This window comes from Brachycentrus maculatus, unplaced genomic scaffold (genome assembly GCF_059751285.1).
Source record: "Brachycentrus maculatus isolate JH-2025_06_01 unplaced genomic scaffold, ASM5975128v1 h1tg000306l, whole genome shotgun sequence".
NCBI classification, from domain to species: Eukaryota; Metazoa; Arthropoda; class Insecta; order Trichoptera; family Brachycentridae; genus Brachycentrus; species Brachycentrus maculatus.
The window spans coordinates 1,878,272-1,902,137 of record NW_028281056.1 but is presented as its reverse complement, the minus strand read 5'-3'; the positions used below and the strand labels follow the sequence as shown (position 1 = coordinate 1,902,137).

Below are 23,866 nucleotides of genomic sequence, written 5' to 3'. Positions count from 1 at the left end.
TTTCGTCAGCCACTTAGATCGTACTATAAAACACGATTCCAATTTAACGCTTATATCGGTAGTGGTATATCTGCAAAGGGGTATATCTGTCTCGGACCAAATTTTACAGGAGAGCAAAACAAAACTTGTGCAATGAAATAACTCACTTGTTTTATGTATTTTTATATGTACATATCTTAATAAAACTAAATAAGTATTGCAACTACAACTATATCCTTTTGCCAGATTATGGAATACACTATTTTAGACATTTTGTGGAACAAACATAGAAAATGGAAAAATTTACAGATTGTACGGGTTCCCATTACGCCATTACACTACCAATATATGTGTATGTTTGTAAATTTACATTTTTTAATGTTGTATTACGGCATTACTATAACTATAACACATGCATATATACACCATTAAAAAAAATACTTAATTTTATTTTTGTCAGCATTCCCTGAACGAACTCACTTGATTTTAACCTCCCCCTGGACCCAAATGCGCCAATCACTACACTACGGAGGCAGACTGATACCTGTGGCAGGCCTATTAATAATCAATGTTACATTGTGTCATTGCCATCCGGTGCCCTGCACCATTTGGTGCAGATTATTTTGAAATTTTGACACAACATTGCATTCAAATACGGGTGTTTTCTATACCATTCACAGGATCAGTGAGTGTGATCAATAAAACAGTAAAAATAAAATATGATATAAAAAATACGTTTTGATAAAATACCGGCTAATAGCATTAAGAAGAAGATAATTTAAAGTACATTTTAAGACATGTATTTATAATTGAAATAAAACTTTGTTTTACAATCACTGCAAATATTTTATTATAACTTAATTATAAGGTCTACTACGTTACTAATCTTGAAAATCAAGTACATATTGAAAAAGAAGCGGTTAGTTTCGAAACCGGTAGACATTATAATTAAGTTATAATAAAATATTTATAGTGATTTTAAAACAAAGTTATATTTTAATTATAAAATGGAAAATCACAAAGTTAGTGCTTCAAATATAAATTATACATAGGTATATTTTTTTACGTGATTAAAAAATTTATGTGATCTCCAGAGTATTTATATTTGTAGAGTATAAAAGAACAAGGATCCGAGGAACAGATGGAGCTCCCTTCGGCTGAACCGGAAGGTGTAGAAGGGGCGCTACTCGAGAGTTACTCTAGGATAAATTACCCAGAATATCCAATAGTCAAGGTGGAACCGGAAAGTGATGATGATACTATGCACACCGAGGAGGAAGTAATATATCCCCATATGACCGATTCGGGGTCCAGCACTGAAGTACAGTGCAAAGCAGAACCTAGCGATATCGCAATCTTTACTAAAGTAGAAATAAATCTTCCTGACATCAAAGAAGAGTGCCCGAGCTATCACGAAAACCACTGGATATGCTTTTGAATAAATATTAATCTTTTAATTTTGTACTTAGTTTCTATATTCTCAATATTATTGATATTTAAGTTATTTAAACTATTTTTGCAGTTTCTTTTCGAAATACAGTGGAACCTCTCGTAACAAGCATAATTCTTTCAAGGTTCTTACTCGTTAAGCGAATTATTTTTTGAAAAGTCCCGGATCACAAGTAAAGTTGTGAAAAAGGGAAAAACCCTTTCTCTGTAATTCGTTATAGGAGCAACTTTTTCAGTTTTTTTCCTTGCTATGCGAATGACTTATTATGAAAGGTTCCAATATACATATACCAAATAAGGAAATATTATCTTATTCAATTTAAATAATAATAAAAAAAATTGTGAAATAGAGGCAAAAATTTATCAACAAATTAACAATAACAGGTGGACTAATTTAGAAGGCAGATACAATTAAAAATCATGTTTTATGTACCATACATAGTATGAATATTCAAACAAACTCATCATTTTCTTTTTTACGTCTGAAAGATCGCATTTCGACTGCATTCTGTTTAATTTCATCCTTCTTTTGCTACCTCCATGCTTCACTTCCATACATTAGGGTTGGTACCTGTAGACCAGTGGCATGCCCAGGGCTTACCAGCAAGGCAAGCCCATTATTTTTCAGAATAAAATCTTCTTCTCCGTCTTATTCCTCATTGCTGAGGGTTGTGACCCTTGCAGAAGCAATGACTCTTCTCCAGTTATCCCTTGACTACGCTGCACGTAGCGCATCAACCATTGAAGTGCCTGCTGCTGCCTTAATTTGATCGGTCCATCGTGTGGGGATCTTCCTCACTCTCATTTCCCTCCAGGCTACCGATCACAACTAGTCGTTCCAGGCTATCCTCGTTGCCACGCAACGGTAGGGTAGGTCCGCCACTGCTGTAGACTATCATAATTTAAAAATATAATTTAAATGTACATAACAATTATGTCTCTGTCACCTTTATCTAAGATGTTTATTTTTCTAAGCTGTAGGAGTAGTTCTATTATGTAAATGATTCTCAATACTTAATAACATCACTGCTACCTCGAATTGTTGCATAATTTTATAAGGTGTGGCAAGCTCTGTTCCATTAGCCCTAAGAGTCTCTCGAAATTTTCATTTTTTTTCTCCTCTAAATCCAGCCTTCGCAACTCTCTCCGGTGGTAATTTTCCTCTTTTAAAGTGTCTATTTTCAATCGATTTCTTTGCATTTCAATAAAGCTTTTTGTTACTTTATTAGAAGACATGTTTTCTTTCCTTTTAAATCTGTGACGAGATGCGTGTGATTCCTTCATGGAAGGCGGCTGTGGGGATGGATATGTCGGTGTCTGAGGAGCCGGCTGTAGAGAAGAGTGGTGTGGTGCTTTTGTACATTGCTGATGAGGTTGTGGAGAAGGTATCGGAGATGGTTCAGGATCTTCGTGGAGCATTTCATATCCATCATCCAATGATGCGGGTTCAAATTCCTAGAAAAAAAGTGAATTTATATTTAAAAAAAGACAGTAGTACATATTCTATTAGCATAAACATAGGATTTCTTGAATGTTTTCCGCAGATACTTTGTGGCACATTTTATAATATCTTTACAATATTAATTAACTTTGTTTTCACCACTTTTTTATTAATTAATACAGTAGTTATTTAGGGTTGCTATGCAATGAATAATAAAAATAACATTTAGGATTTTAATGGAGTGTGTGGAAGTTTTTGGTGAGAGTGTTTTAATGCTTTTGATTTAAAATAAACCTTGATGACGACAAGGTATTGTCGAAACCGGTAGGATAAATTGTATTAATAAAAAAAGTGCTGAAAACAAAGTTAATTAATTTTATAAAGATACATATTATAAACATAGGATACTGAAACTCAAAATTTCAATGTCTTTGATATCAGATAATAGTCCTTGGAGTTTTCAATATTGAAACACATCCTCCAATTGATTCATATTCTAATTTCATCGTCACTATCACTACTTTGAGTATAGCCAGGGCTTTTATTAAACAAGGTCTCGGAACTTACTTCCAAGCTCTTAACTATAAAAAAAATTAAATATTCATTACAATATCATATTTTATCATTTTGGTGTATTATATAAATATAGATTGCAATTATGTAAGCGTAAATATTGTTTCTTCTAACTGATTTTGAAATTTTAAATAAAAATCGTGAAAATAAGTGCCGGAACGCCCTTTCACCGCGTATAACAAACATTTTCGTGCGCTTTCAACATCACTATTGTAGGAATCCAATATTGTAAAATCAAACATTAACTTTTTACAAAAAAGTATTTCTATTTTTCACTAAAATCAGTTAAATTTGTTTATTTGTGCATATTATTGACAATAAGAAACTTTAGAAATACGCACACTGCAACAAAATGTTCCTGCTTAATTGCCAAAATACACTGGAGTCATCATAGGTTTATCGATGGCCATGCTTTTGGCAAAGTTACCAGAGTCGATATATCGATTCTCAGCACTCGACAAATAAAATAAACAAGACATGTAATTATTTTTTAACATCTCAATAAAGATGAAGAAGAATGTGGAAGTCTGGGCATTTACGGGGCTGACGACCGTCATAGGCTGGTTTAGGTGATCACTTTACACACGTGGAACATTCACCAATTCTACCCATGATTGACCACCACACTACTCAAATTCTTGGAACTTCTAATTAAATTGATTAAATATCGAAAAAAACTATTTGAATTAACTAGAATTTCACTGTAGACATCTATGATGGGATGAGAGAAGCTTTTTATTAATCAGAAACTCTTTTGTATGTGAGGTTCTAATCCTGGATTCATTTCAATACAAACACTTATCGCACCCCAATGGTGCATAAGGCATTATATAAACACAGTGTTACTTGATCGTCAACACGAAGGAAAAGTGATCAGCCATCCGCTTCAGGTACAAGTCCAGGGTAATATTGAATAAATAATAGATTGAAAAAATGACTTATATTTATTTGACCCCCCCTGGGAATCGAACCCGGAACCTCCAGAATGGTAGCCGAGCGTGCTGACCATTACACTACGGAGGCGGACCTAATCCTGGATAATATTCACTTACTCGAGAAACGGGAAAAAATATCCTTTTTTTTATTTATAGCTTATAATTTGTTACAAAGTTAATTTATTTACAACATATTTGGACACACTGACAAGTTAATTTATTTACAACATATTTGGACACACTGAAAATGTTGTAAAGACATACAATTTGGGTATCTCACAAAATTATTTGAAACTTTTTACAATGAGTGTTACATAAACATTGAAATAATTCTAAAACTAACTAACCATCACGCCGCTTCTCCACAGGGGTAGGCAGAGAGAATCGAACGCCACACCACTCTGTCTTTGCAAACATTCTTTGCCTCTTTTACATTCATGAACCTCCTCATACATACCCGACGATTATTACGACTCCTGACCCAAGTATTTGACATACCTGATGGTGCCAAGTTTTCCTCGGTCTTCCTCAGCTTCTTTTAATTATTTTGGAAATAATTATTTTAAAATAATTCTTTTCAATAATAATAAGATAAATACCTGGTCAAGCTCATTGTCCTCTTTTTTTTCAACGTCAGAAGGCCAAGAAGCCATCAGGGAAAGAATTCTGTCCTCCATGGAATTCAAATGCAAGTCGGACCTTGCGAGGCGAGACTGCAATATGACTGAAGCCTTTTTCTTTGCTTTGCTCTTTGAATCCGCCCAGACCTTCGGCAAACAGCATTCAAGAGAAATTATTATATTCTCAATATTATTAATATTTAAAGCAAGGGTGGCCAACCCGCCGGGTTTGCGGCCCGCGGAGCATTTCACATTTTTTTCAAGTGTGCACAAAACCACTAAAAGAACATTTCACCGTGCGTAGTTCGTATCATATTCCATATATTTCACTATCGTGACAATTTCAAGACCCATATAATGGCGGCGTCAAGTGGTAAAGACGTTGGACCAAAGAAGAGAAGAGTAACAGAAGAACTGAGAAGTTTTCTGATTATTTTTTGTATTGCCGACCACGGTGAGTATACTAATATTATTAACATTTTTGTAAAAAAAAATAAAAAAGTAGAAATTATTACTAAATGCAGTGTGGACAAAAATTTTAATGAAATAAAAAAAGAAATCTGAATTAATAGAAACTTTTAACACGTTAAAAGCCTAAACGCTAAAATTTGTCAATTTTGAAATTCACAAAAAAAACTTTTTGGTGAACTTCATTTCAATGTATTTCAATAATATAATGTATTTAGTTTATTTAATTTTTTTTATTTGATGATGGGTTCCATAGTTGAAGCATTTTGAATATAGATAGCTCTTGATTGAGGTCACTGGTACCCCCCATGACGTGTTAAAAAAGGTAAGTACATATTTACTATCAATTCTGTTATTTTTTCAACAGTCATCACTATTATTTTGTTTTGACCATATTGATTAATTGGTTCTAAAAAAACTTTGAGGACTGGTGAAAATTTGTACACTTTTGCACAAATATTACTAAGATTATCATAATCTTTTATGGTAAAAAATATACATTTTACAAATTAATTTTTTTTTACAATTCATTGGGATAGTGCGTTTCAAACTAAAAATATTTTTATTTGCCATACTGCCCCAGTTATAATGGAGATGTTTTTTATAAACTAAATATTTCGGCTTCGTTCAGGGTTACTCAGATAATTGTACTTTGATAAAGTGTTCTGCAAATTTTTTCTATTCACGGTACATCTACCAAATTAAGAAATTTCAGAGGTGCATATTTACCATATCAAGGTGGAGACTGACCGGAGCATTTCGTCGTAACATCGCTCGCGACGAGCATCACCGAGCATCCGAAACTATGGATGGGGCGCTCGGTGTACTGACTGCCTGAATGCTCGCATCGTAACGTGTTACGTTACGACGAAATGCTCCGGTCAGTCTCTGCCTTTATAGTTACATATTTAACATATTATGTTTAATGCAAATGTGAGCCTACTTAACTGAGCACAGGCAATCAAAGCGTGGAGCAATGGTGTTATTTTCAAAAATTAGACTTTTTTCCGCGGCACACCAACTAACCACCACGGTACACCCTTTGCGGAACAATGCTCTAATATATTATATCATGAAATTAATGTACAATTAAGGTAAAAATACGCACTTTCTTCCATTTTTCCGGCGTCTTCCTAGAGCCACTGGTGTCACTGTTGAGAATCGAGCTGAGATTCTTCCATTTCTGCCAGGATGCTTGACGGCCCAACAAGCCGTGGGAAGGTTTACTTAAATCGCCATTTCTAACAAATAATACAATATTAGCAAGGTATAAAATAACCTGTGTTTATATTTTATTTAAATGTTTTCAAGTATCTGAATTTTACAAACTTTTCCATGTATGCGATTAAGGTCTCTAACTGAGACAAGCTTGTCCGTTTTGACATCCTATAAGAAAAACAGGAACTATATTGTAAATGCTTATCGTGTGCAAAATCTTAACGACGCGATTTTTTTTTTAAACTCCTACATGTTAAAAAAAAACACGGGAAAAATATTGTTAAAACTAAACAATAATGACAATCAAGTGACCAAAGACTAACCAATTTGTATACAAGTGACAGTACTGACCACAGACAACAAGGTAGAAAAATACTGTCAACATGGTTAGAAAGAATATCGTTGGTGTGCCGTAGCAATGAGTTCTAAACAAGATTTTTTTGTAATCACCCAACCTCCTATTTCACAAAATTAATTTCAATGCTGGCAAAGATGTGACGCGGTGAAAGCATTTTTTTAAAATGACAAGTTAGGTACAATTGGTAAGTATTATGAGGAACAGCCATATGAAAAGTTAAATAGTCATAAAGCGCTCTACGTGAGGAAATACCCTGTTGGTTATCAAATACTAATTAAAAAATCATTAACCTCGATTTAGTTGCATATCGTATAATTGCATAAATTATCTCTCAAATTCCTCCATATCCTCTACAAATTCCACTCCTTTAAAATGTCCTGGAAAGCTCTTCAGATCACCCTGCCTTCATTTTATTAATTCCGCGTCGATCCAATGATGTGCTAGTATGAACCATTTGGATGTGAAAAGAGGATGATTTCATTTCTAATCTAATTATAACTGTACCAAATTATATTATGAAATCATTCATAAGTATCATTGTCATAAAAAAGTTAAATGTATAATTTTCGTTTATTTTTCAATATCACGTTTCTGGTCATGTTTTCCAACAAAACTCATTGAGGGATAAAATATCTTAATATTGGTTTTTGGTTTACGTAAAATGCCTTCTAATATTCTTTATAAACATTTGAACGTTCCATGTATTTTATTTGAACTTTGATGTCAAGAATCTTTCAAAACTTAATCCTCGTTTACGATAAGAGATTTCATTGATAAGACTTTAAAATATCAAGAGCCTTCACCAAAGTGTTTTAAAAGAGTTCATAAATTTATGATAAATCAAGGTATGTTATTTCATTAAATTAATGTATGAAATATTCTTCAACAAAATAATTATTTATAAAGTTCTCATTTGTAGGTTTTTACGTATTTGAGTATTGATTTTGTATGAATGAAAAAAATGCACACACTACTTTTTTAGTATTAATATCATGTTAGGCCATACTTATGAATTCAGTCGTAAAAATTATTTGCACATTTCTGAGTACATTATGCAACAAATGACAACTAAATAGTATTTTTTGATATTCAACTATGTAAGTACTTATCTCCAATTGACAAGTTAGCCCGTGACGTTTTGCGCAGAAATGAACAAGTATAGGTACAACAAGGAGTAGATAGAGCACAGTTTGAACCAGCATATTTATTAACCTGCTGGAAACCTGCTAAATTTGAGCGCCAAGTGCATAGTGCAAAGCTGTCAAAACATTGACACATTTTCGTAATGTCATTTGCCGTGTGCGCTGTATAAAATCGGCAGTTTTTATCCTTGATTGATTATTGAATTTAAATAAGAATTAATCAGTGATATAATATGGTGTTATATATGAAAATAAATTAACGGCGCGAACGTTGTATCTGTCAGTCAGAACTGATACATATTGTTGAAAAATAAAATTGTATTCCCAGCTATTAGATAAGTATTATCACCGGGTCTTTCGTTTCAAATCGTTATGTAAGTGATTTTGTTAATATTTACTAGCTGAATTCGTTGTTTTTTCGCTTTATTTAAAATAAAATTATTACTTACGTTAATTTTTCACAAGAATTTCTTGCTGACAAAGGGCATTATTGTGAATATTCAACTTTGGTTCAATTTATCTCGTTGAACCTTGGTACGGCGGAACAGTTCATACACTTAAAATTACAGAACCTTGAGAAAAGTCAATGTTAATGCACAAGCTTGAATGAATAGAGGTATGGAACTTCGAGTACTCTAGCCATTGATGCTATTCTGTTTTTCTTTTAAAATATATTGCAATCTTAAATCTGAAATGCAGAACTGATCACCACATTTGTATAATAAACATTTTATACTGCATTATTTCAATGCAGTGCCCTCTATGAAGGCTTGGGTTGGGGAAGAAATATTTTTTAAATTTAGAATATATTTTGTAATAATCCATAGATAACAGATTTATAAATTTCATTTCAGATTTAAAATGTCATCCTTGGGGCCTCTTGTCGGTGCCATAGATGAAGGAACATCGAGTGCTAGGTTTATAATATTTAAAGTAGGATCATCCGAGGTAGTTACTTATCATCAGATAGAGTTAGCACAATTAAAGCCCCAGGAAGGATGGGTGGAACAAGATCCTATGCTGATTCTGTCAGTCGTAGAGGAGTGCATAAAAGGGGCTATGGAAAAACTGAAGGAGCTGGGAGGATCAGCCAAGGTACAATATTTATATTGGAATTTAGTAGATTGGGTTTTGCAGTGTAGTAAATTTTTAAGTAAAAATTGTAAAAAAAAATTAATAAAAATATTATTTTGTAAATTATGAATATTTTTATTCATTTATTATTTATATCCCTCATGGGGTATTTTTCTGAAATAAAAAAAGCATAATGTAAACAATACATATTTTAACTCCTTTGATGCTAGTATTGAAAATCTATGTACAGTCAATTCACTTGATAAAACTATGGACTTAATTTCAGTGCAATCATTTCATTTATTTCATTTCTTAAAAATATGTTTAATCTACTTCCATTGATATTTCAGGATATTGTAGCGATTGGCATCACTAATCAAAGAGAAACCACAATAGTTTGGGACAAGTACACTGGCAAACCCTTATATAATGCCATCTTGTGGCTAGACAATAGAACTACTTCTACCATAGATACCTTAATGTCTAAGGTGCCTCACAACAGCAATGAAAATTTCTTGAAGGTAAATAGAACTATATATTTATAAATATATCATCATATCTGGGCATGTGCTGAGAGGAGAGAAGTACAAGCTATTGCACCTAACCATAAAAGGCTAGATAGAGGGTCGACAAGGTGTGGGCAGAAGACAGATCTCCTGGCTCGGGAATATACGAGATTGGATGGGGATCAGGACCGTCGAGGCGCTTTTAAGAGCTGCCCGAGATAGGGACAATTACTCTCAAGTGATAGTCAGGGGGACCTGACATGACACTAACAGAAGAAGACAAATATATACTATTTTTTTTTGTATAAACATGAGTATAAAACTCCTGGACAGGTTGTTGAATTATCAGTATTATTTTCTTTTTTTTAGCCACTTTGCGGTCTGCGAATCGCAACATACTTCAGTGCTGTAAAACTAAATTGGCTAATGCAGAATGTTGCAGACGTGAGAAAGGCTGTTGAAGAAGACAGATGCTTGTTTGGAAATGTTGACGCGTGGTTATTATGGAATTTGACTGGTAAATTTTAATTTATTTTTTACAAAACATATCTGTGATTATTTGCCCCGGTATCTACAGTCTCTCAGACCGATGCCAAGCATGCTTCTTACATTAATTGGTCATCTGAAAAAATGCTTACAATAATGCTGAAAATAATTCACTGTTCACGATGGAAATAATGTGATCGACTTTTTGTCAAATATTTACTGTAGAAAAAGTTGGGAATGGATCTTTGTCAGACGGGAGGAATATCTAATTGAACATACTCAACCTATAAAGGATTGTATTAGACTCGTGCAGTGTTTATAACAGCCGATATAATTAATATTTTCATTCATCATTTTCTTTTGGAAAATTCGCCTTCGAAAAAACGTTATTTTCGTAAGTTGGCAATGAATGACGTCACAGAAACGATGGAATTATTTTAATGTTGGTGTCATTGCTAAATTATTGGGGGCATTATTTGTTATGTATATGTCTATGGTCTACCCTCCCACCCCCCTCCCCATATTTGTATAAAATAAATTGTAGTGTAGTGGTAAACAAACAATCCATACTATTACTATTACAGCTTTACTCGATTGTATCTCCTTCTGTATTAACGACTTAATCCCGCATTCATTGTTTTCCCGCATTCATAGTTCATTTCAATAGGCTCCTTGAAAAACGATACATAAAGGTTTCACTGCATATATTTTTTTCATCATATTATCGTATATACATTACATTAAGTGTATAATCCCTTTTATCCATACTAGAGATAAAAAAGATAACACATTTCCCATGATTAAGGTCTGTAATATAATATGTTAGCTATCTATTTAACGCTCATTAATTTCACATTGAGTGATAAGAGCTATCCAGATGTTGAAATAATTAAAGGGAAACACTTCAGGTTTCTAATATTAAAACACTTTATGGAAACACACATAGAACTTCAAGATCCAACACACAAAAACATATCAACAAAACTTAATACATACTGTAGAACGGGGCTACTTGAACTTTGATGTGTTACTTAAGCCCAGTACAAAAAAAAAAAAATCTGTATTTGGTCTACAATAATGAACGTATCGACATGATTCATTGTTTCCCTGACAGGTGACACTTATTGTCACAATACTTCGAACGATACCACGATCTAATTTTTGTACTGGGCTCAAGTAACACATCAAAGTTCAAGTAGCCCCGTTCTACTGTACTATACTTGATTGTATACAATAATTACTTTTAAATTTTTAAGCTATTTTTCATGTCGATACGATCATTATTGTAGACCAAATACCGATCTAAATATTTTTTTGTACTGGGCTCAAGTAACACATTAATGTTCAAGTAGCCCCGTTCTACAGTATGTACCTTTTTTTGGTCAAATTATGCAATAAAGTTGTATAACCTGCTTCCATTATCCAAAGTCCTTAAAAAAAGATCCTTAGTATAATATAAATTTTCAGCACGCTCGGCTACCGTTCTGGCGGTCCCGGGTTCAATTTCCAGGGGGGGGTCAAATAAATATAAGTGATTTTTTCACTCTAATATTTATTCCATATGTATTACCCTGAACTGGTACCTGAAGTGGAGGGCTGATCACCTTTCCTTCATGTGTGAACGATCAAGAATAACACTGTGTTTATGCTAATAATGCACCATTGGGGTGCTGATAAGGGTTTTGAAGTTGTAGTAATTATCCCACAATATATAATCTTATGTACTTTGCTCTAATGTTTGCAATTTTTAGGTAAGCATATCACCGATGTCACAAATGCGTCCAGGACAATGTTGATGAACATACAAACACTGAAGTGGGATAATAAACTTCTCGATTTCTTCGATGTACCGCCCTCTCTACTTCCTGAGATACGTTCCAGTTCCGAGGTATGATACTATCATGCCTTGTACCATGTGACTATTGGTTAAGGTCCAACATACGTTAAATCGCAATTTACTTTTCTCTAAATCCAGGTAACATTTTACGCAATTAATTTTTTTCTTAAAACACCGATTTCGCAATGAAAAAATTAGTTTTTTCTTTCAAAATAATCATATGGTTTTGAATGAAAAGAGTTATTGAAAGGTAGGGAGGAAAAAAATATTTTTCTACATACATTGGAAATAACAATAAAATATCCAATATATTCTTTAAAAAAATTGAGAGTGAAGAGACATGTCACCTCGCGGTAGTCGCCGGGCGAATGAAGTGACTTCACGAATTCTGGGCCTTAAACAGTTCATTTTATGCTTTTTTGATTTACCAATTATTCAACGTCTGGGCAATATGGATAGAAAACATTGGTTGTGTACTGTGATGATGTTATGTCGCCTAAGGTCTGGGCACTGCTCACTGCCTGTGCATCTCTATAAGATAAAGTGTGTTACATCACCATATTGCGAATGTGGACAAGATATAGGGGATGCTGTGTCAGTGTCCGCTCACAACAGAGAAGGAGAACTTTCTAAATAGCTTAGCACGGGCAGGAATCCAACTCCCCACCCAAGTATCCACCCTTCTTTCTGAACCTAATTTTAGAATTGCGGGCATAATTTCTAAAATAATAAAACTAAACACATTTAAACTATGAATGTTTTTTATTAATTATTATTATTATTTTCTATGATTAAAGAAAACACTTCGTTTTTTACCACTTGAGTTTTATTATAGACTACATGTTATTATACAGACCTGAATGATGGAAGTTTAACTTCTGAAACATGTAGTCTATAATAAAACTCAAGTGGTAAAAAACGAAGTGTTTTCTTTAATCATTGTAACATGTCTTACCACAAAGTTAATGCCGAAACAATAAATAAAATATTATTTTCTATTATTATTTTGTTTGTAAATAAAAATAATACTTGACACTATCAGAAACATCCTTTCACTGGGTGGCTGCCAAATAAATAAATAAATAAAAACCTACTGCTATGTGTAGTTTTAGTTGCTTGTTTTATGGCGGAGACTGACCGGAGTCATTTCTTCGTAATGTAACACGTTACGATGCGAGCATTCGTATAGTCAGTACAGCTGATTGACGAAATTTTCCTATCATTATAAACTGTCATTATCATTTTCATATTATAATCCTAATCTGTATAAGTGCCCTTGAGGTAGTATTTTACGAAAATGGCGCTATATAAATCATCCAAAATTATTATTATTACTATTATTACATCGTTTGGAGTGCTCCATCCATATTCGGATGGTCGCCGCGAGCGACGTTACGACACAATGCTCTTGTCAGTCCCCACCCTGAAGTGTTTCCTGCAAACAATGTATTAATTTTTATTGAAAGCTGTCCCACCGCATGCCCAGATCTGATACAGAAGCATCTAGGCTTCCTGACAAATCTGCTCTTGCAAAGCAATTTTTTTAAAAACTAAGTTGCAAATTTATTGAAAATGTGAAACAATATAAAATTGTACTGTGAATTTACATTTAAAAGCTTTTAATATACCTGTCACTGCCAATCTAAATAAATACAAGTTTGTAAATCCGTCACCAAATTTTCTAGAAGTACCCCGGTGTAGGCAGTGAAAGGGATTAGTATTTAGTGACAGACGCGGAATAGTGCAAAGACATTTACAGAGAATGGTCAGTCATCGCATTTCCACTCGACCATTATTCATTGGCACTCTATTACGGATGTGTTAATGTGGACTTTTTCCCAGGTCTATGGTCCGATTTTGAGTGGTCCGTGCGAAGGTATCCCCGTTGCCGGGTGTCTGGGGGACCAGCAAGCCGCCCTGCTGGGGCAGCAGTGTATGAAGCCGGGGGAGGCCAAGGCCACCTACGGGACTGGCTGTTTCATCCTCTACAACATCGGCACCAGCCACCTGCTCAGCACGGACGAGCTGCTCACCACCGTGGCGTACCAGCTGGGACCCCAGGTCCCGCCCTGCTATGCTTTAGAAGGATCGGTGAGGACATTCCATCATTTGATCATGAAGCCTTTTTTTTTTAAAGAAATAACCCGCAAAGCCACTATGAGAGTCTTGTCTGCAGGTAGGATAATAAGAAAGTAAAATATCTTCTTCTTCTTCTTCTTTTTCTAGTTCCTAAGGATCTGCTTATGCCTCTGCTTGTAGCTCTTGGGATGTTGACTCCCAGCTGTCTTTCCACCTTTTTGGGGGTCTGCCTGGGGGTCTGCGACCTTCAGGGATTCCTTGAAGGGCGGTACGTGGAAGTCTGTCATCTGACAGTCTGTTTACATGATTATTCCAGTATCGCCTTCGTTGTCGTCCCCACCTCACGATATCCTCCGTCTTACACATGCTCCGGATGTCGGTATTTCTTGCTCGGTCTCGCAATGTGTTTCTGGTTATGGATCGGAGAGTCTTCATCTTAGAGGTTAAAAAAGTAAAATATGATGATATGAAAGGTAGGAGGATATGGAAGGTAAATGGCGAATGGACTCATTGGTGCGTCTAGGTGTCCATGGAATTCGGAGCAAGCGCCTCCAACACCACATTTCGAAAGCGTCAATTTTTCTCCTTTCTGCTGTTTTTATGGTCCATGTTTCAGCAGCATAGAGAAAAATGGAGATAAAAGCTATGATATGTTTGCATATTTCAGGTGGCGGTTGCGGGCCTAGCGTTGGATTGGCTTCGGCTAAACTTGGAAATTCTCGATGACCTCGCCAATACCCAGGCCATTGTTGAAGAAACTAGCGAAGTTGGATCGGTGGTGTTTGTACCTGCGTTCAGCGGGCTGTTTGCACCATATTGGCAAAGTGATGCCCGCGGGTACAATTTTATCATTAATTTTTGTTTCTTTGTCGAAAATCCAAATCGTTTTATAACACACTTCGGACGAGGAAGATATTTCTACCCGTTCGGTCGATTGATGCTTAAGGTTGGGAAGGGTATTCTTACCTTCTGGGCCTCATTTCAAAGGCAGAAAAGAAGGAATATCCAACGTTTTTATATAAATACATATTATATACCAATATCTTTGTTAAGGTCTTAACCAAATATGCATAATTATCATATCCCGTCGCAGGCACTCCACAGGTGTAAAAAACACCCATCCAAAATGTGTTAATATACAGCAGTATTCCTTAGTATAAGCAAATTTAGTCAGATACGATTCGACAATTCTTTTAGATTTTATTTGATTGTATTTTTGTGTATACAGGGCTTTTTTAAAACAACAAAGGTCCCGGAACTCACCTACAAACTCCCGGAAAAGGTCCCAGAACTTAATAAAACAAGAATATTCAATTATAATTTGAATATTCATAACAATATGCATAAGCGGGATCAGACCCCCAGGAAGACCACCTAAACGATGGAGAGAAAAGTGCCATATTATATACCAATATCTCCACCGCGTTAAAAAGCCCTGTGTATACATATTTATATACTTCATACGTTTCATGTGTGAGTTTTAGGTAGCATTCATAGTTGATTCGAATAAAAAAAAAAACCTTCAGTTAATGTTTACTTTGATTGCAGAGTGATAGCGGGTATATCGGAAGACACGGAAGCTCGCCATATTGTGAAGGCTGCTCTGGAAGCCATCTGCTTCCAAGTCAAGGATATAATAGATGTCATGAGTGAACGCTGCGGTCTGAAAATCAACAGTTTGAAGGTAAACTAACCGTTCATATAAAGTTTTTTTTTTTTTGTTTTTTGTTTTTAATTTTGGTTTTACTTGTTAACACATTAGTTACGGCAATGTTTTGATAAAACTTTATCTTGAGGCGGGCGACATTAGACAGCTGTCCGGAAATATAAAATATGTCAGTGAACTTCATATTTTGAACTTGAGGTTGAACTCGAAAACAATACAAAAACGGTTAAATGGTCTCTAACGTCTCAAAATAAAATCATGTTAGTCCACAAATCACAAAAGTAAAAAAAATGTTAAAAACACTAATAAAATATTAGAAAATAACAACACAGTTTAACAACCGCCGAAAACTCAAAATCTGCGAATAAAAAATGATTTATGGGCTCTCCCCACACGCGTTTATTGCTTTGTAAGTACCAACTGCCGACTTAAGTAAAGGACAATGATCTTTGTATTTTATTTCATTTTAGGACAAAGAAAAAAACGCACCGTCTGTATCCATTGTTTACAGTTAATTTGTAACATTTCCTTCAAAACAGATTACGACCATTAGCTATGTTTCGAACCAGTAAATATCAGTATTATTTTTTATATTACAACGACATCTATCCACTACACAACAAAAGCAAAAAGGCCAAGAGATTAGAAGTTTATGACGTGTTTTTTGTATACTAAATTGAAGGTAGCCGAAATGCACAAAAATGTGCACCCCGCCACCACACAAGGTTTCTGAAACGCACAAATATGTGCACACCGTACACAATGTGTTAAATATCACTTTTTCTTAATTGAATTGTTGGGTAATATATTCAATTGTTGGGTAATATATCCAAAATAAAACAAAAGAAAGGTTTGTTGGATTGAATTCTACATTTATTTATGTATATGTTAATACGTGACGCGTTTCGTCTTCTCAGGACATTATCAAACACTGACTAAAAATATTTACAAAATATCCTTATATACTAACAATAATTGCTATTATTAAAATGATAAAATTTTGTCAGGAATGTATACAACAAGCATTGTTTTCATGGTTCTGTAGGAAAAAAAGGTGATTTTTTATAGTTTCTCGGAAATTTACCTGCAGGTAGGGCGGTTAAAATTTTAAAAAGACTTTTATCTTATTTTTTGACATCTCATAAAAGACAAAGAAGAATATGGAAGTATGGGCATTTACAGGGCTGACGACTGTCATAGGCTGGTTTAAGTGATCACTTTACACACGTGTAACATTTACCAATTCTACCCATTATTGACAACCGCACTATTCAAATTCTTGGAAGTTCTATATATATATGAACCAATTTTGAAACATTATTCTTGAATCACTAGATCTTCACTAGAGACATCTATTGGTGAGACGAAAAGTTAAAAATTAAAAAGACTTTTATCACCATATTAAATAATAATAGTCAAAATGAAATGAAATTTCCAGGTGGACGGTGGAATGACCACCAATGACCTGCTCCTCAAGACCCAGGCCAACCTGGGCGGGTTCGACGTGGTGAAGGCGGGGCTCGCGCAGAGCACTGCGCTCGGGGCCGCCATGGCCGCCCAGTGGGCTGTGGGCCACGGGGACCCCTCGCAGACCTTCATCATCAAGGAGGGGCGGACCTTCACCCCCAGAACGACCCTGGCCATGCGGAACGTCAAGTACAGCCAGTGGAAGAAGGCGCTCAAGAGGTCCATGGGATGGAGCATCAGCAACAACTCATAATGCGTCTCGTTGCGGAGAATTCAATAAATTATAAATAAAGCACATGTTTTTACCACTTGAGTATGTATTATATTATATTATTAGGAATACTTTAGAAAGCTACAGATGCTCCCATCTACGGGTTTGAATATAAACTTCATATCGTAGTCGTACAGGAGAAAGTGACCAAGTGCATTGTTTTACAAAAACGTGATCATTGACTATTTGATATCTTACTAGCTTAATATGGCCCTGAAAAAATCCCAAACGATTTTAAACTTGGAAGTATGACATATTGACTTGTTAAAAATGACTAACTGCATTGGTGTTTATTTTCTTGCCAAGCAATAGCGACTTAAATGGCCCTCCTGAATATTTTACGTTTTGGTAGTTGGTCACTTTCTCCTGTACGATTACGATATATTCGAACCCGTACATGGAAACAAACACTCACTCTCTTTCTCTCTCTCTCATTCTCTTAACCCTCATCTGGACCCGATGGTGCATAGGGCAACGGGGTGTTATCTTGATCGTTAACACATGAAGGAAAGATGATCAGCCCTCCGCTTCAGGTACCAGTCCAGGATAATATTAAATAAATATTAGACTGAAAAAATCACTTATTTTTGTTTTAACACCCCTGGAAATCAAATCTGGGACCTCCAGTACGGTAGCCGAGCGTGCTGACCATTACACCATGGAGGCTTCCGAAAATAGTGAAATTAGTACTTAAATGGTAAAAAACAAGTATTTTATTTATAATTTAATCATGTCTTACCACAGAGTGAATGCCGAAACAATAAATAGTGTAGAATTCCATTAAAGGAAGAATCCATGTTAGAATGCAACAGAAAAAGTGATATTCTAAAAATTTTCGTCTGACCATAGTATACTACTAGCTTAGCTTTTAAATCGTGTTTGAAAATAGTGGTTTATTATTAAAGTAGGTTCTCGATTTTCCGGCATGGATGGTAATAAAAGTAATATAAAAAAATGCACAATATTGTAAATATGTACCCATTTTCTATGCGTATGAAAAAAACTTCAATACAAACATCTATCCTAAAAATGTGATTCATTACTTATTTGATATTGAATCTAGAGATAATTTATCACATAATAAACAAATCATGAACCTATTGTAAAAAAAAGGAAAAATGTGCCATTGCAGGATTTAAATGGTTTTTATGGGCATTTCCAATGCCTCCTAGATAGTATAACCCTAGTCGCGCCACAGAGAAATGTCACAACATCATTCTACTAGTGTCGGCTCTTCTTTACAATGTTGCCTGGTTAAAAAATATTTCAATGATGATATTTCATCCTAAAAAATATCCTACCAAATATCATATTATTTGAATAATAAAAGGTGCCAAAACTATGTACAAATGAATTACATTATAGATAACAGGTTCAATATTCAATATTGCTTCTGTTTCCATAGCAAGATACTATAAAGATTTAAATTTATGTAATCTTGATAGGGCCCCTGCGTTGACAATTATGTATGTGGGTGCTAAAGAAAGAGAAACGCGTGTGTAATATTGACGAAAGACTAATCTAAGCATACTTTATTATTTATTGATGAATCATTCCTCGTTATTAATATTTTCAAAACTAAAATGATTTCTGAAATTTGTTGTATGTTGTGTGATTATTTCAATTCTACACTAGTCACAAATATGTATACTATTTCGAACATTCCAGCATGTCGTATTTGTGCAATATTATTTATTTGATATTTGGAATCTTTGGCTGTACACTGTTATTATTTTATAAAATTTTGCTGAATTTTTAAATTATTATAAATTTTTATTTGTTTTATTATTATTTATTATGAAATGCTGATAATTGAAAATTTGCATAAAGGAGGTGGTTTTGTTGTATTGAATAAAAAATCATCAAGAGTGTTGAGAAACGAGATATGTATTGACTCCACTATATGCCAATGGCGCAGCCATTGATATGACACTGATGGTTCTATTAAAGAGGCTTGTCTGCAGTTAGGATAGTGAGGTAAGAGAAGGTAGAAATGTGTGAAAAATACATCACAAACACGCATACCAATTGAAAATAAATATTTCTTGAATTTGCTTTGCAATTGGTGGGAATTGAACCCGCTACACCAGTGTCGCAGTCGAGCCTGTCTTCTGGCTCTTTTTCGCACATTGGTGCATAGGGTACGTCATTGCATTATATTTATGCGGTGTTAACTATAAGTATTTCCCAAATTGTAACCCGATATTCAAATTACCATTTTTACGTTTTATTTAAGTTTTAGTTCATTATTGTGTATTTAGTTATTGTTGTATCTACGCACTAGAGTAGAATATGTTATATTGGTGACGGGTAAATGGTGAATGAGATATTTGTAAAATAATATGTTTACATATAACAATTCGTCACCTGAATGCAGATCTATTCCAAGTCGCATACAGATCAATTTTATTTTTACTCATGTATTGTGTTCCTTATGCTAATGATTTAGTTGTGCAAAAAGTTCTCAACTTAAAAAAACAACTATTCAAACATAAATATTTAAAATAAAATAATACTAAATGATTGAGAGAACTCACTTTGGAAAGTTCAATTGCTTCACCTATGGAATTTTCTTAATGCAGTTAGGATAGTTCTATGTTCAGGTGACAATATTGTATTAGTTAAGTTTCTTGTGTTTTTTCTTCTTCTTCAAATATAACTTTAACACGCTCAATTTTTATGGTTGTTCAATTTTTTAAATATTTTTTTTATTTTAAAAATTATACATAAATGCCACTATCCATATTAAATACAGTGATGCCTGGCATAAAAAATATTGCGCACAACAAACTTTCTATTCGTCCATTACGCAACTCACACAGCGAACCTCGCTTCACACAACGGACTGTATTGTAGAAGAGCACCAAGCACTTTTAGTCCAGCAACATGATGAAGCTCAAAGGAGAAGGAGCAATGAAATCAACCAATCTTACTGCTGCCATCAAGGATATCCTGGTCCAACTGGGAGAGGTTCCGGAGTTTACCAACGCTATTATCCAAACTCAGCTGAGACCAACAGGATCAACGATCTCTACAATGTCACCCTTGCCTATTATTTCCGACAGGTGTTGACGAAGAGGGAGGAACAGATCATCTTATGTTTTTCAAGAAGCCAGCAGCCAAGAAGCAAAGGATAGAACGAGAGTATTGGACCCTACAGGCCTCGGTAGACTTTTCTTAACCCTTCCCTTGCGGTGTTAAAAACTCCCGTGTGCACGCGGGTTAACGCTTTTCACATAACGAACTTGCTCCTGGAACAAATTAAATACGCTATGCAAGACATCACTATATTTGTATCCTTTATTAATAAATTATGACAGTATTATATGTGATGGATTGATACTATGTAATAGAAATAATATGTAATTATTTTCTACATGGTTTTTTTTTTCCTTACTTATCTATTCACAAGGATAATTAATTTAAAGAGAATGTGGAAACTCGATAAAAAATAAAGTTTATTTTCCTATTCCATCATATTACATATAAGATTATTTTTTAGTATAAACTGCAAAAATCAAGTAAAACTAGCAGATAACAGTCTGACTTGTGTGCTAGTCTTCATTCTATTTTCTAAAACCGTTTGTACAAACAATCTAGTACGAAGTGTGATCATTTTCTGTTTTATTAAGATATCAATCCTTTTTTTACTCGCACCACATATCGCATGCAGATTTGAATGAGTTAAAAGGTAGGAATATCAACAGTGTGCAATATCCACACAGAGAGCATCAAAACCCTTTACATTACCCCGACACCATAGACATTAAAGGAACAAAAATATTTCAGATTTTAATCCTTGCTACATTTAAAAATGTCTATCATTGTGATATTTAAAAATATATGAAGCTATTTAAAATTTATATTTTTAATAAGTTATATTGGATACCAAGTGGCCATATTGTTTTTTGTTATTTTTTTTTTTATTACAATGGAACTTTTTCCATAATATTTTTGTGACTTTGAATTATGTGGTATTACAATTTTTCATTTATAATATTTGCCATGTAAAAAAGACATTTTTTAAAATTATTTCTAAGGGAATTGTGTAATACGTACTTTATAAATATAACATTTTTTGCAAAATTGATATTACAAAACTATTATCTTTACTTATATTTTGTAATTTTTTGTACAATGTTTTATTGTGAACTAGGTTCTACCAAATAAATCTTAAAACCCCATGCTGTTTATTATTTAGCTGATTAACTTAAAGATTTTTACTATCTCAACACAGAAAACAAGTTTTCCCTTTGGTGTGGTTTAAATATTTTGATATACCGTAGAACTTGATGTGTTACTTGAGCCCAGTACAAAAACATAAATAAATCTGTATTTGGTCTACAATAATAAATGTATCGTGACAATAAGTGTCACCTGTCAGGGAAACAATGAATCATGTCAATACGTTCATTATTATAGACCAAATACAGATCTAAATATTTTTTCTGTACTGCGCTCAAGTAACACATCAAAGTTCTAGTAGCCCTGTTCTACGGTATCTTAATGTTTGTGCTCACAAATTCTTGACTTGTTTCCACTGATGAGTTATTTATATTGATGTCTCACATAGATGTAGAAGAAAAACATGTAAGTCCAGGCATTTAAAGGTAGGCTGGTTTAGAATGGTCAATGTTACACTTGCATAAAGTAATCACTTAAATTAGCTTATGACAGGTCGTAAGCGCTGATTTCGAAAGGTGTTACCATATACTTATCTTCTATCTGTAAACATAAGATAAAATACTACACATTTTACCGTGTCGCTCAAATTTTATCTATCGAAATTGCTTAAAAAGCACATCCATCTGCATAGAAATCCAAAAATTTGAGTGTACAACGAAGGTTAGAGGTCAAAATAAAAAATGGAACAAAGGCAAAATAAAGGAAAGGGTAAATGATCAAGATTTAATTGAATGAAACTGTTAAATAATTTATATTCTTAATTTTTTCCCTCTTTTTTGTGTGTATATTAGGTTAAAATGGATAAAAACAACAAAAAATGTATGTAAAAAGAACTCCACCGACAAGACACAGAAGGTGGCTTGGTGGATCTTTGCAAAAAATATTTTAAATATGTTTGTAATTGTTCTTTAAATAAATGTATACAATTTATGTAAAAAAAAAATTATGTAACGGAAATGATTTTTATTTACATTTTTAAAATTTTTTTGTTCAATATTTTTTTATTTGGGTTAACAACAGCACCATATGTAAAACAAAACAATTTAAAGATATACATAAACAAGCCAATTATAGTTAACCACAGAAACATAAGGATTAGTACAAAATATTTAGTGTATGTAGATCTAGCAAATTAATGAATGTGTGTATGTGTGTGATGTTGATTCTAGTAGGGACATACATACAATGCAGAGAAGCATGGTTTTTGAAGATCTTGAGAGGACAATATGCTCACCATTCGACTTTTCAACACAGATTTTCCGCAATTAATAATGTCAACTTGGCTAAAACATGAGTTGTACTCATTAGCCATTCGAAACATAGCTGAACATGAACTCCGCGCATAATTATAAACTTACAGACATGGGACTTCTGCTACAGGAACAGGATAGTCTGCCATTCATTTGTCTCAAATCATTTGTGTGTGTATCAGCCTTTTTTTTAACCTCTAAGCTGCTCGATTTCGAGTGTCAAACTTTCCGTCCCGTGCTGGATTATATTACATTACAATATTTTTGACAAAAAAAACATATTTTTGCCTATTTTTTGTAGTGAAACTTTCGGATATCCATCATAGATGTTCACAGTACACAATGCACTTTACTTATTATGTTTTTATGGTGTATTTACACAAAAACATTAACATTTACGGACTTTATAGAAGACGCGGCTGTAGTATCTGCGGAGCACGAGCCGACCGGAAGTATTCACAATAAAGTTGACACTAAATTATTTTATGACAATAAATCAAAGAGAACTAATTAATCCATGCCTCGAACCAAATTTAAGTGCAAAAAATTATCCATAGGTGTTGATATGAGTACGTAAAATTGAAAAACGACTATGCATGCGATCCGCAGTCAACGGTACTTCTATAAAAAAACGACAATAGATGCGATCCACAGCTTACGGGTTAAATGGGTGATAGCTGCTGTCTTTCATACATTATTATAGACTTGCGTAGGTACTTGATAAAATTTACATGTTTTAATCGCGTAGTGAAGGGAAACACCTCTGTGTCGTAATACGAGTATCATGTATGCAAACGTAAATAAAATTGCTACTAAATGGCCACCGTAAATTTGTACATATCATTAAGTTACGCAACTGTGA

At 34.0% G+C, this 23,866-nt stretch overlaps 2 protein-coding genes across 4 annotated transcripts; one reads left to right on the top strand and one right to left on the bottom strand.

The window, feature by feature from the left end:
- Window positions 1–1,775: 1,775 nt before the first annotated feature.
- Window positions 1,776–8,759, bottom strand: LOC148304746 (uncharacterized). 2 transcript variants are annotated; one of them, XR_015838304.1, is made up of 5 exons: window positions 6,795–7,028; window positions 6,574–6,706; window positions 4,977–5,144; window positions 2,312–2,883; window positions 1,776–2,178 (listed from the first exon to the last, which is right to left on the bottom strand). XR_015838304.1 is itself a non-coding variant. In XM_088267827.1 (5 exons), exons 2-5 carry the CDS (start codon window positions 6,848–6,850, stop codon window positions 2,458–2,460), a joined length of 783 nt encoding a protein of 260 aa, XP_088123953.1. In that variant the 5' UTR covers window position 6,851; window positions 8,633–8,759; the 3' UTR covers window positions 1,776–2,457. The 2 variants fall into 2 exon arrangements, 1 of the variants encoding a protein (XP_088123953.1); XM_088267827.1 differs by adding an exon at window positions 8,633–8,759 and having other exon boundaries at window positions 1,776–2,883; window positions 6,795–6,851.
- On the top strand, window positions 8,151–19,395 carry LOC148304745 (glycerol kinase-like). 2 transcript variants are annotated; one of them, XM_088267819.1, is made up of 9 exons: window positions 8,151–8,203; window positions 9,038–9,278; window positions 9,608–9,778; window positions 10,133–10,280; window positions 12,001–12,137; window positions 13,929–14,177; window positions 14,833–15,002; window positions 15,714–15,849; window positions 17,270–19,395. In XM_088267819.1, exons 1-9 carry the CDS (start codon window positions 8,190–8,192, stop codon window positions 17,549–17,551), a joined length of 1,548 nt encoding a protein of 515 aa, XP_088123945.1. In that variant the 5' UTR covers window positions 8,151–8,189; the 3' UTR covers window positions 17,552–19,395. The 2 variants fall into 2 exon arrangements, with proteins under 2 accessions (XP_088123945.1, XP_088123946.1); XM_088267820.1 differs by lacking the exon at window positions 8,151–8,203 and adding an exon at window positions 8,236–8,557.
- Window positions 19,396–23,866: the final 4,471 nt, after the last annotated feature.

Coding starts and splice junctions, on each gene's coding strand:
- LOC148304746 (XM_088267827.1), bottom strand. CDS start 6,850: ATGTCAAAACGGACAAGCTTGTCTCAGTTAGAGACCTTAATCGCATAC. Junction 6,707..6,794: donor TTAATCGCATACATGGAAAA/GTTTGTAAAATT, acceptor ATTATTTGTTAG/AAATGGCGATTTAAGTAAAC. Junction 2,884..4,976: donor AGGACAATGAGCTTGACCAG/GTATTTATCTTA, acceptor CTTTTTTTCTAG/GAATTTGAACCCGCATCATT.
- LOC148304745 (XM_088267819.1), top strand. Junction 9,779..10,132: donor GCAATGAAAATTTCTTGAAG/GTAAATAGAACT, acceptor TCTTTTTTTTAG/CCACTTTGCGGTCTGCGAAT. Junction 15,003..15,713: donor TGGCAAAGTGATGCCCGCGG/GTACAATTTTAT, acceptor CTTTGATTGCAG/AGTGATAGCGGGTATATCGG.